The sequence below is a fragment of the Marmota marmota genome, unplaced genomic scaffold, assembly GCF_001458135.2.
Source record: "Marmota marmota marmota unplaced genomic scaffold, marMar, whole genome shotgun sequence".
Classification (NCBI taxonomy): Eukaryota; Metazoa; Chordata; class Mammalia; order Rodentia; family Sciuridae; genus Marmota; species Marmota marmota.
This window is the reverse complement of record NW_026000171.1, coordinates 8,178,374-8,188,964: the sequence shown is the minus strand read 5'-3', so window position 1 is coordinate 8,188,964 and position 10,591 is coordinate 8,178,374. Positions and strand designations below refer to the sequence as shown.

Here is a 10,591-nt window from a genome sequence, read left to right as displayed (position 1 = left end):
AAAAAAAAAAAAAAAAAAAAAAAAAGTCTCAAAGATTCTCTGATAAATTGGTAGGTTTAAAAAAAACAAAACAAAACTTCACAAAGTAATTTAGAACTCAATGTGAAGTATTATAGACAAAAGCTATTCAGATATAAGGAATATGTTGGAATGACTATGAAATAATACTACAGAAAAGTTAATGCATATGAATTGCATTAAATCAGGCATAACCCTTCTATGCTCCTTAACCAACCACAGCCTCTTCCACATCCATCAAGGTTACTCTTTGCTGCCACTTGCCTTTAGCTTGTAGTATCATTTATTTATTTACAAATATTTACTGTGCACCTGCTATATGCTGTATTTGTAAGCACAAGAAATATAGCAATGAAAATCAAAATCTTTGACATTCTGGTGGAGAGAGGAAAGAATGGAGGAGACAGATATGTGTGGTGGCATAGTCTATAATCCCAGCAACTCAGAAGGCTGAGGCAGGAAAATGACAAGTTCAAAGCCAGACCAACAACTTAGCAAGGCTCAAAACAACTTAACAAGATCCTGTCTCAAAAAATAAAAAAGAGCTGGGGGTGCTGAGGTTGTGGCTCAGTGGTAGAGTGCTTTGTAGCATGTGTGAGGCACTGGGTTCAATTCTCAGCACCGCTTATAAATAAGTAAATAAAATAAAGGTCCATGAACAAATGGGGATGTGCCTCTGGGTTCAATTCCTAGTGCTCACCACCACCACCCCCCACCCATCTAGAAAGAGAGAGAATGGAAGAAATGACATTAAATAAGTAAATTGGTGTATCAAAAGGTGACAGAGTTAGAATAAAAACAAAGTAGGAAAGGATAGGGTTGCAATTTCATAAAGGACTATGAGAAAAGGCCTGTCCCAGAAAGTGATTTCTTCATTTTTGGAGTACTGGGGATTGAACCCAGGGACACTTAACCACTGAGCCACATCCCTAGCTATTTTTTGTGTTGTATTTAGAACAGGGTCTCACTGAGTTGCTTAGGGCCCTGCCAACTTGCTGAGGCTGGCTTTGAACTCACAATCCTTTTGCTTCAGCCTCCCAAGCCACTGGGATTACAGGTGTATGCCACCATACCTGGCCTAAAAGTGATAGTTTTAAAAGACCTAAAAGAAGTACAACAACAGCACCTGGATATGGTGGAAAGAGAACTCTGAGTGAAGAGAAGTGAGAATGCAAGAGCATGCCTGGTATGTATGAAGAACACCAAGAATGCTCTAGAGTGGAACAAAAAAGGAGAGTTTTTGAGGGAAAAAATGAGAAATAATATATATCACCCCTTTAGTAAAGTGCAACAGTTCTAATAAAAAGTAGATTATGAAGTTACTCAAACTGAAAATACTTTATTCAGATCCTGTGTTATTAAATATTCCTGATCTTTGTTGTTAAGAAATTTGAATTTGGGACCTGAATGAATGAATCAATTAGCTACTATCAATTTAAGGTGGATGGTCTTGAACTAAGTATGTTCTTTTCTTCTTTGGTAAGTGATATTTTTCTTTTCTGGGTTTTCCCTCCACATAAGAAAACAATACTACTGCTTTCCATTTATCCACAGGCATTTGCTTCATCTACCCTTTTTTTTTTAATATTTATTTTTTAGTTTTAGGTGGACACAATATCTTTATTTTTGTTTTTACGTGATGTTGAGAATTGAACCCAGTGCCTCACGCATGCTAGGCAAGCACGCTACCACTTGAGTCACATCCCCAGCCCCTCATCTACCTTTTTGAAAAAGTAAACTTTCATATTTTCGTAAGCTTGTGGACTTGTGGACCATGTTTCACAAATCTCATTTGAAAAGTCATTAAACATGTCTAAGAAGGGAGAGAATGCTAGGTCATAAACTGCACATGCTGTTAATTCCCTCAGATACAAATGAATATAAAATAAATTTAGTGGGTCTTCAAAAATTATTTTCCTGGCTACAGGTAGGTCTTTGTCCCATACTATATAACTTCAGTGCTGATTTCCAGCATTGAACCCAGCAGGTCTGTCTGCTGTCTTCCTGATACAGCTATTTACAACTAACTTATACTATTACAGTTTTAAAAGTTTCTGACAATTTGAGGGAGGGAGAAAAGGAACAGCAGAAGACCTGGGCACTACTGGGAAAGACATGGCCATAAGAGGTCAGTGATAACATAGGATTTCATAGGCCAGTTAAAACTTTGGCTTTTAATCTGAGGGAAACAGGAAACCACTGGAAAAATCAAACTCTTTTTAGGTTTACCTATGTTTTTGTTTTTTGCTCAGAAGCAGCTGAGCCACAGAAGCGCAAGTCTCAGCTTCTTTTACAGCATCCCTGAGTTTTCGAAAGAGATCATTCTCTGGGTATTTTCTATCCTCAGCATCCTCCAGCATTACTCGCAATTCAATCAAATCTGTAAAAATAAATAAAAAGCCATATGCTATGATCACAGACAAAACCATTCTAAAATCCTCACTAATCTCACTCAAGTGAGTCATCAACTTAATAGTAGAAATGTAACTGCAGCTATGAAAATCTCTCCAATGCAATAAAAACTTCTGATCAGGTGCCCATTCCAAATGCCTATAGATGACTTCTCTCAGATAAGGTTACTTCATTTTTAAAAAAGCCTTCGGTGTTGATCCACTGGTTAGCAAAGGCTCGACTAAATATATATCTACTCCAAGTTATCTGTTCCATTTTGTCAGTTTTTTCATTTAAATGAAGATTCTCAAGTACAAAATTAAGCCTATATTCAACTAACCCATTAGTCTCAAAACAAAAACATCCTTAAAACTTTTGCCTCTTTAAAAGTGACAGTGATTTCAGTATATTATGCAAAAGAAGGAAACTTAACCTTTTTTGTGGCTGAAATTAGCAGATAATGCTTCTGTAACTCGACTGACCCAAGTGTCATAGGACTGTGCCCTGACTTTTACACCATAGAGAAGAGAAGGGAGGTCTTCTAGTGGGTAGCGATATCTACAAAAAAACAAGAAAGAAACAGACATACACAAACACACACAAATAAAAACTTCAAAATCCAACAACTTGAAAACAAATTAAATTTTAAGTACAATCAGCTTAAGAAAAGTACAATGGCCAAGGGAATGGAATCTTGGTTCACATTAAGCAAAAACTGAACCAGGTGTGGTAATGCAGGCCTATAATCCCAGTTATTAGGAGACTGAGACAAGAGTATCGAAAGTTCAAGGCCAGCCTGGACAATAAAGGGAGACCTGGGTTTCAAAGAAGAGAGAGGGAGACAATAAAAAAAAGCCCACAGCTTTAATGCAGAGAAAAACAAGGAACATATGGAATTAACTAGTAAAAAAAACACTAATTTTAGCTGCCACTTTTAGAGCCAACTTTAAAAGAATGAACCTCAAGTAGGAAAGTGAATACAGAAGTTGTTAACAGCAGGGCACTGCGGCACACGCCTTTAATTCCAGCAGCTTGGGAGGCTGAGGCAGAGGATCATGAGTTTAAGGCCAGCCTCAGCAACCTAGTAGCCCTAAGCAACTTAGCGAAACTCTGTCTCTAAATAAAATACAAAAAGGGTGGTGTAAGGTTGTCAGGTCAGTGGTAAAGCGACCCTGAGTTCAATTCCTGGTACCAAAAAAATAAAAAATAAAAAATTACGAGCAGTTTAGGGTCAGGGAAGGGAATAATTAAGAACAACATTAAGATTTGTTGTTGTTGTTTAAAAGGTAATATAAGTTTTACAAATTCCTTTTGGATACCTAAGACATTTCTTCTGCATGGGGCAGGGACACAAATCGGTTGGATGGTAGAGACATACAAGCCGCTCAGGATTACAGGAGCACGTGAGAGCAGAAAGAAAACATGTAGTTCTGCATGCTGAACACTGTCGCTCATCGTCAGGAACAAGTTCAAACACTTCTTCTTCTGACATCAAAACACCCTGAAATATAATTTATGTCACGAGATCAAGTCTTTCTAGTCTTTAAAGCAAAGAACTTAAATTGTGTTTTTCTACAGATAAATCTCCAATTTAAAGCATAAATATGTCATACCATATACAATGGTATGACATCAAAATGCTTCCTAAAACATGGCTACTTTTTTTTAATGGTACTGGAGATGACTAGATCTTTAAAACTGTGCAAAACTTAAACTTTGCTGTTGAATAATATATGTTTGAGTGATAAAACTATACAAACATGCAAGGAAATAATTACTACAAAAGTCAAGATAGTTTTTTGAGGAGGCAAGGGAAATTTTAATTGGGAGGTTAAGAAATGTAAGGTTGTCAGGTCAAGAAATATAAGTTTGTCAGTTTTTGGGGTAGCTGACTTTTCTTTCTTGACCTGAGTGATGATGAAAAGAAGTTTTACCACATAATTCATGAAGATACACACAGAACACAGGTTTTATGGGGTTTTGTCTTCTCTTTAAAATAATAAAAAGATTAACCTTTTTTTAAATTACTGCTCTAGTAACTTGAACCAAATAAATTAGTAATCTGAAAATAAAACTGATGTGTACAAACATATGCAAGGACAAAGAAGTATAAAATTACCGAATTATAAAAATCAAAATACTTCAACAAGATGTCAACAGAAAAAAGTTAAATCAAATAGAAAGTAACAGCATATGAAGTGTATTATACAAACACTTGCATTTATTACACAAGAGTTCCCTTTATGGTTTCTGCTTATTTGAGAAAGGCACTTGTAAACCCAATTTTGCTATAAGAGCAATTTTTATTTTCATTTAAACAAGACTGAAACCTGATAATTTGGCAACTAATAAGATTTCTGGCTGCTTCAAAAAATTCTACGCCATTTGGCAAAGTGTATACACAAAGTGTATACTCCAAGGACTACTAATCCTAAAAGATACCCTAAATGCCAAATTCTTTTTTGGATAATGCTATAGATTATGTCCCTAACACTTTAGAGATAAACTGTTAGCACAAGGATATTAAGGGACCAGATAAGTTATGTAGTAAAGAACCCCATGTATCTTCCTAACCCCCATTTCTCCAAATTTTCTAACAAACAATTTTTTCTTGAAATATATTCTAACATACTCCAAAACTTACACATTCCTGAGAATGTTTTGAAAAATCATAAATTATCAGGAACAAAAAGAGAGAAGAAGCAAGACAGAGATACTAATTAAAAGGCTACTTTGAATAATCCAGATGAGAAACTTATGGAATTGAACCAGGATGGCATAGCAATAAGAAAAAAGAGGGGTGAGGAGAGTGATAAGAGACACTGTCAAAGCAACACCAACCAAAAAAACCTTAAATAAGAGAGGGCTGGGGTAGTGGCTCAGTGGTAGAGTGCTTGCCTAGCGTGTGTGAGGTACTGGGTTCGATTCTCAGCACCACATATAAATAAATAAAATGAAGGTCCATCAACAACTAAAAAAGTATTTAAAAAAACAAAAAGTTATCTCTTAAAGACGAATGAAATGGACGAGTCAAATCTATACCAACTTTTTTATATCATGATCCTGGCACTTAGTGCACAATTAAGAAAAGAAAATAGTTTGTAAAAGGGTGCAAGCAGTGGAGATATAGTATTTTCAGGTGAGAAAAGTGAGATGACAACTATATGCAACAATAAGTATATGGGCCAAGCATGGCAGAGCACATCCATAAACTCAGCAACTCAGGAAGCTGAGGAAGAAGGATTGCAAGTCTGAGGCAAGCCTGGGCAACTTAAACTTAGCCAGACTCCGTATCAAAAAATAAAGTAAAATAAAAAGGGCTGGGGATATAAACCAGTGATAAAGCACCCTTGGGTCCAAATCCCCAGTAATTATCATGTAGGAAGAGACTACAAATGATGGGTACATGGCCTCTTTTTCTTTCTTTTTCTTTTTTTCTGGTGTGGTACTAGGGACTGAACCCAAGAGTGCTCTACCACTGAGCTACATTCCTAGCACTTTTTATTTTTTATTTTGAGACAGGGTCTTCCGAGACTCCAGTCCCAAAGCCTGCAGTTTGAGCACACCCGCGACTCCATCTTGGAAAACCGTTCTTGACATCTTTTGGTGGGCATGGCTACCAGCGCAGATCTGCGACTGAATAGGTGATGTATTGTTGATATTGGGAACTGTCAACATTGTCCTTCCCCACAGAGGAGGGATCTTGGAACTATACAAGAGCACTACAAATCTATAGGGTAAAAACAATAACACACCAGTCCCACAGAGCAGGAAAGAAACTTGAGCAATATGAAAAGATAAGTACCACAAACAATTCAAGACAACACATCATTAGAAGAATTGACAGAAACGGCAGAAAAAATGACAGAGAAAGACTTCAGGATTTACATGATTCAGATGTTTTGGAATCTCAAAGAAAACATTAGACAACAAATACAGACAGTGAAAGATCACTTTGACAATGAGCTACATAAACAAATCCAAGAAGGAAGCAAAAGATCACCTCTATAGGAAGATAGTGGTTATAAAAAAAATCCTTGAAATGAAAGAAATAATAAAACAAATTAAAAACACAAATGAGAGCATCACCAGCAGACTAGACAACTTAGAAGACAGGACATCATACATCGAAGACAAAGTATATCATTTTGAAAAGAACGTAGACAGCAGAGCGAAAATGATAAGAAACCATGAGCAGAACATCCAAGAAATATGGGATAGCATAAAAAGACCAAATTTAAGAGTTATTGGGATAGAGGAGGACATAGAGATCCAAACCAAAGGAATGAGCAATCTGTTCAATGATATAATATCAGAAAACTTTTCAGACATAAAGAATGAAACAGAAACCCAAATCCAAGAAGCCTACAGGATGCCGAATGTGCAAAATCACAACAGATCCACACCAAGACACATTATAATGAAAATGCCCAACATATAGAATAAGGACAGAATTTTAAAAGCCACAAGAGAAAGGAATCAGATTACATATAGGGGTAAACCAATTAGGACAACGGCAGATTTTTCAACACAGACCCTGAAAGCTAGAAGATCCTGGAACAACATATTTCAAACTCTGAAAGATAATGGGTTCCAACTAAGAATCTTGTATCCAGCAAAACTAAGCTTCAGATTTGAAGATGAAATAAAAACCTTCCACAATAAACAAAAGTTAAAAATTTACAGCTAGAAAACTGGCACTACAAAATATCCTTGGCAAAATATTTCATGAAGAGGAAATGAAAAACAACAATGAAAACCAGCAGAAGGAGGTAGTATACCGAAAGAAAAACTAATCAAAGAGGAAAACCATGTCAAGTTAAATAACAAAAATAAACAAATATGGCTGGAAATACAAACCATGTCTCAATAGTAACCCTAAATGTTAATGGCTTAAACTCACCAATCAAAAAACATAGGCTAGCAGACTGGATTTTAAAAAGATCCAACAATATGCTGCTTACAGGAGACTTATTTGATAGGAAAAAACATACACAGACTGAAGGTGAAAGGTTGGGAAAAATCATACCACTTACATGGACTGCAGAAGCAAGCAGAGGTCTCCATACTCATCAAATAAAGTAGACTTCAAGTCAAAGTTAATCAAAAGGGATAAAGATGGACATTACATACTGCTCAAGGGAACCATACACCAATAAGACATAACAATCATAAATATATATGCCCCAAACAATGGTGCAGCTATGTTCACTAAATAAACTCTTCTCAAGTTCAAGAATCAAATTGACCACAACACAATAATCTTGAGTGACTTTAACATACCTATCTCACTACTGGACAGATCTTCCAAACAAAAGTTGAATAAAGAAACTACAGAGCTCAATAACACAATTAATAACTTAGACTTAACTGACATATATAGAATATATCAACCAGCATCAAGCGGATACACTTTCTTCTCAGCAGCACATGGATCCTTCTCAAAAATCGACCATATACTATGCCACAGGGCAACTCTTAGCAAATACAAAGGAGTAGAGATACTACCATGCATTTTATCAGGTCATAATGGAATGAAATTAGAAATCAACGACAAAATAAAGAATAAAAAATTCTGCATCACATGGAGACTGAACAATATGCTACTGAATGAACAATGGGTTACAGAAGACATAAGGGGGGAGATTAAAAAAATTCTTAGAGGTAAATGAGAACACAGACATAACATATGAAATCTCTGGGACACTATGAAAGCAGTAGTAAGGAAAATTCACTGCATGGAGTTCATTCCTTAAAAGAAGAAAAAGTCAACAAATAAATGACCTCACACTACATATCAAAGCCCTAGAAAAAAAAAGAATAAATCAACAGCAAAAGCAGTAGGAGGCAAGAAATAATTAAAATCAAGAGCTGAAATCAATGAAATTAAAACAAAAGAAACAATTGGAAAAAATAGACAAAACATAAATAAAATTGAGATAGGGTCTTCCTAAATTAATAATATTGACTTTGAATCTCTGATTCTTCTGCCTTAGTCTCCCAAGTGGCTGGGATTACAAACATGCAACACTGCACCTAGCTTATGTTGCCTCTTTCAAAGTAACAATTCCTGTGTTTTCATAAAATAGGAGGAAACATTACAAGTTAAAAACTAAAACCTCAAGTTAATACTTTAAAGAGAGTTAAAATCCTAATGGACAAAGGTGGGCAAAGTGGTTCACGCCTATAATTCTGTTGACTCAAGAGGTTGCAGCAGGAGGATCACAAATTCAAGGCCATCCTCAGCAACTTATCGAGATCCTGTCTCAAAATAAAAAATAAAAAACAGGTTGGGGATGTAGCTCAGTGGTTAAGTGCCTCTGGATTCAATGCTCAGTGCCAAAACAAAAACAAAAACAAATCCTAATGGATGACAATTCCTTGAAAAGTAAGTAGCAAAAATGGGGAAACAAAAGATCAAAGGTTGAACCCTGCAAACACTAGCAGCTGAAGAGATAAGAAAAGAGATAATTTGAGGAAAATGATAGGCAAGGTGATCAAAGAGTCTGGAGAAAAGAGTAGAGCAAATGTTAGGAAAAACATGTATCTCAAGATAATACATAATGCAATGAAATGGCAGAAGTACCTGGAGCAAAGCTTAAGAGGAAGGTAAATTTAAAGGAAAAGAGTCTATAGAGAAATTTGATGAAAGTGTCACAAATAATATGATAGAGGATCAGGAAATGTGATATGTATTCAATTTATCATAAAAAATAAAAAATAACGCACCATCAAAACTCAGGTTAGCTGGGCACAGCAGTGCCATGCCTATAATCCCAGAGACTTGGAAGGCTGAAACAGGAGGAACCCAAGTTTGAGGCCATGCTCAGCACCTTAGGCCCTAGGCAACTTCGTGAAACCCTGTCCCAAAATAAAAAATAAAAAGAGCTAGGGACATAGCTCAGTGGCAAAGGATCACTGGGTTCAATCCCTAGTACCCAAACAAACACACACAAAAACAAAAAACCTCAGGTTAAATGTGAAATGTGAGAAGATGAGTCTCAACCCAATACCCAATATATTTAAATTTCAAAATTAAGACTCTCATAAAAAGAAAAGGAATTCATTTTTTTAAAGAAGTACAATAAAATCAAATTTTAAGAACAAAGTTATAAAGTGGGAATATTTTAAAGTAGGAATATTAATTACCAAGCAAACTGTCATACATCTTCAAAAAAGTAAAGTTTTGTAAAAATCAACTTGTATATTGTGTTTTTCTTATTTCTATCATAGGTAATTCAAACAACTAGAAAAAAGAAATCTAGCCATTTAGTTCTCTAAGCTAACGTAAATTCTTAAAATAATGAGCTTTGAATATTTTGTGGTAATATTTTTACTATGTCAGCTTTATATTTTGATTCATTGATATTTTCCCATATATGCCTATTAAAAAAAGTGAAACTATCAGTTTTATTTTTCAGATCCAAATTACTATATCATTTTCCCTTAGCTTAAACCTATACTCAATCCTCTCAAGATCCTTCAAATCTTACAACATATATTATTCATCATTTGAAATAAATTTGGATATACAAACTTCTTAAATTTTGATTAAACAAACTTCCCAAATTGAAGTGTTACTTTCAAAAAAACTTGATTTCATTCAAAGGAAAACAAGTTTCTATTGTTAAGCATCTCAGGTATGTCAAAAAATAAAATGTCTGTACAACATACCAGTTTTTTTGTTTTTGTTTTGGCTATCAAATATCTATCCTTCTAAAAAAAGGAGATCTCAAATTAGTATCCTACACTAAGTGAACTTGAAAGAATAAGTGATGTATACAAGGAAATAAACTTTGATCCATACCTTGCTCCACATAAGAAACTAAACTGAAATAAGTCAAATTCCTTAATATGAAAGCTAAAACTATAAAACTTCTAGAAAACATTGGAGAAAATCTTTGTGACTTTGGGTTAGTCAAAGATTGGGGTTTTGGGGGTTGGTTTTTTAGATACAACCAAATGTCCAACCCATAAAAGAAAAACAAAGGTAAACTTCATAAAAATGAACAATGCCTCTTCTTCAAAAAGATACTATTAAGAAAATAAAAGGTCAAGGAGTAGAGATAATACCATGCATCTTATCTGATCATAATGGAATGAAACTGAAAATCAACGATAAAAGAAGGAAGGAAAAAGCATACATCACTTGGAGAATGAACAATAGGTTACTGAATGATCA

General features: G+C 35.1%; 2 protein-coding genes across 21 annotated transcripts in view; one reads left to right on the top strand and one right to left on the bottom strand.

The window, feature by feature from the left end:
* Erc1 (ELKS/RAB6-interacting/CAST family member 1) overlaps positions 1 to 10,591 on the top strand; it is a 1,605,700-nt gene that overhangs the window by 382,562 nt on the left and 1,212,547 nt on the right. The window lies entirely within an intron of this gene.
* Positions 1 to 10,591, bottom strand: part of Kdm5a (lysine demethylase 5A) — an 81,424-nt gene that overhangs the window by 32,632 nt on the left and 38,201 nt on the right. The window contains exons 15-17 of the mRNA XM_015500793.2: positions 3,729 to 3,910; positions 2,843 to 2,967; positions 2,248 to 2,398 (exon numbers count right to left, since the gene is read on the bottom strand). Coding sequence (XP_015356279.1) covers positions 2,248 to 2,398; positions 2,843 to 2,967; positions 3,729 to 3,910 — 458 coding nt within the window. The remainder of the gene's footprint in view (positions 1 to 2,247; positions 2,399 to 2,842; positions 2,968 to 3,728; positions 3,911 to 10,591) is intronic.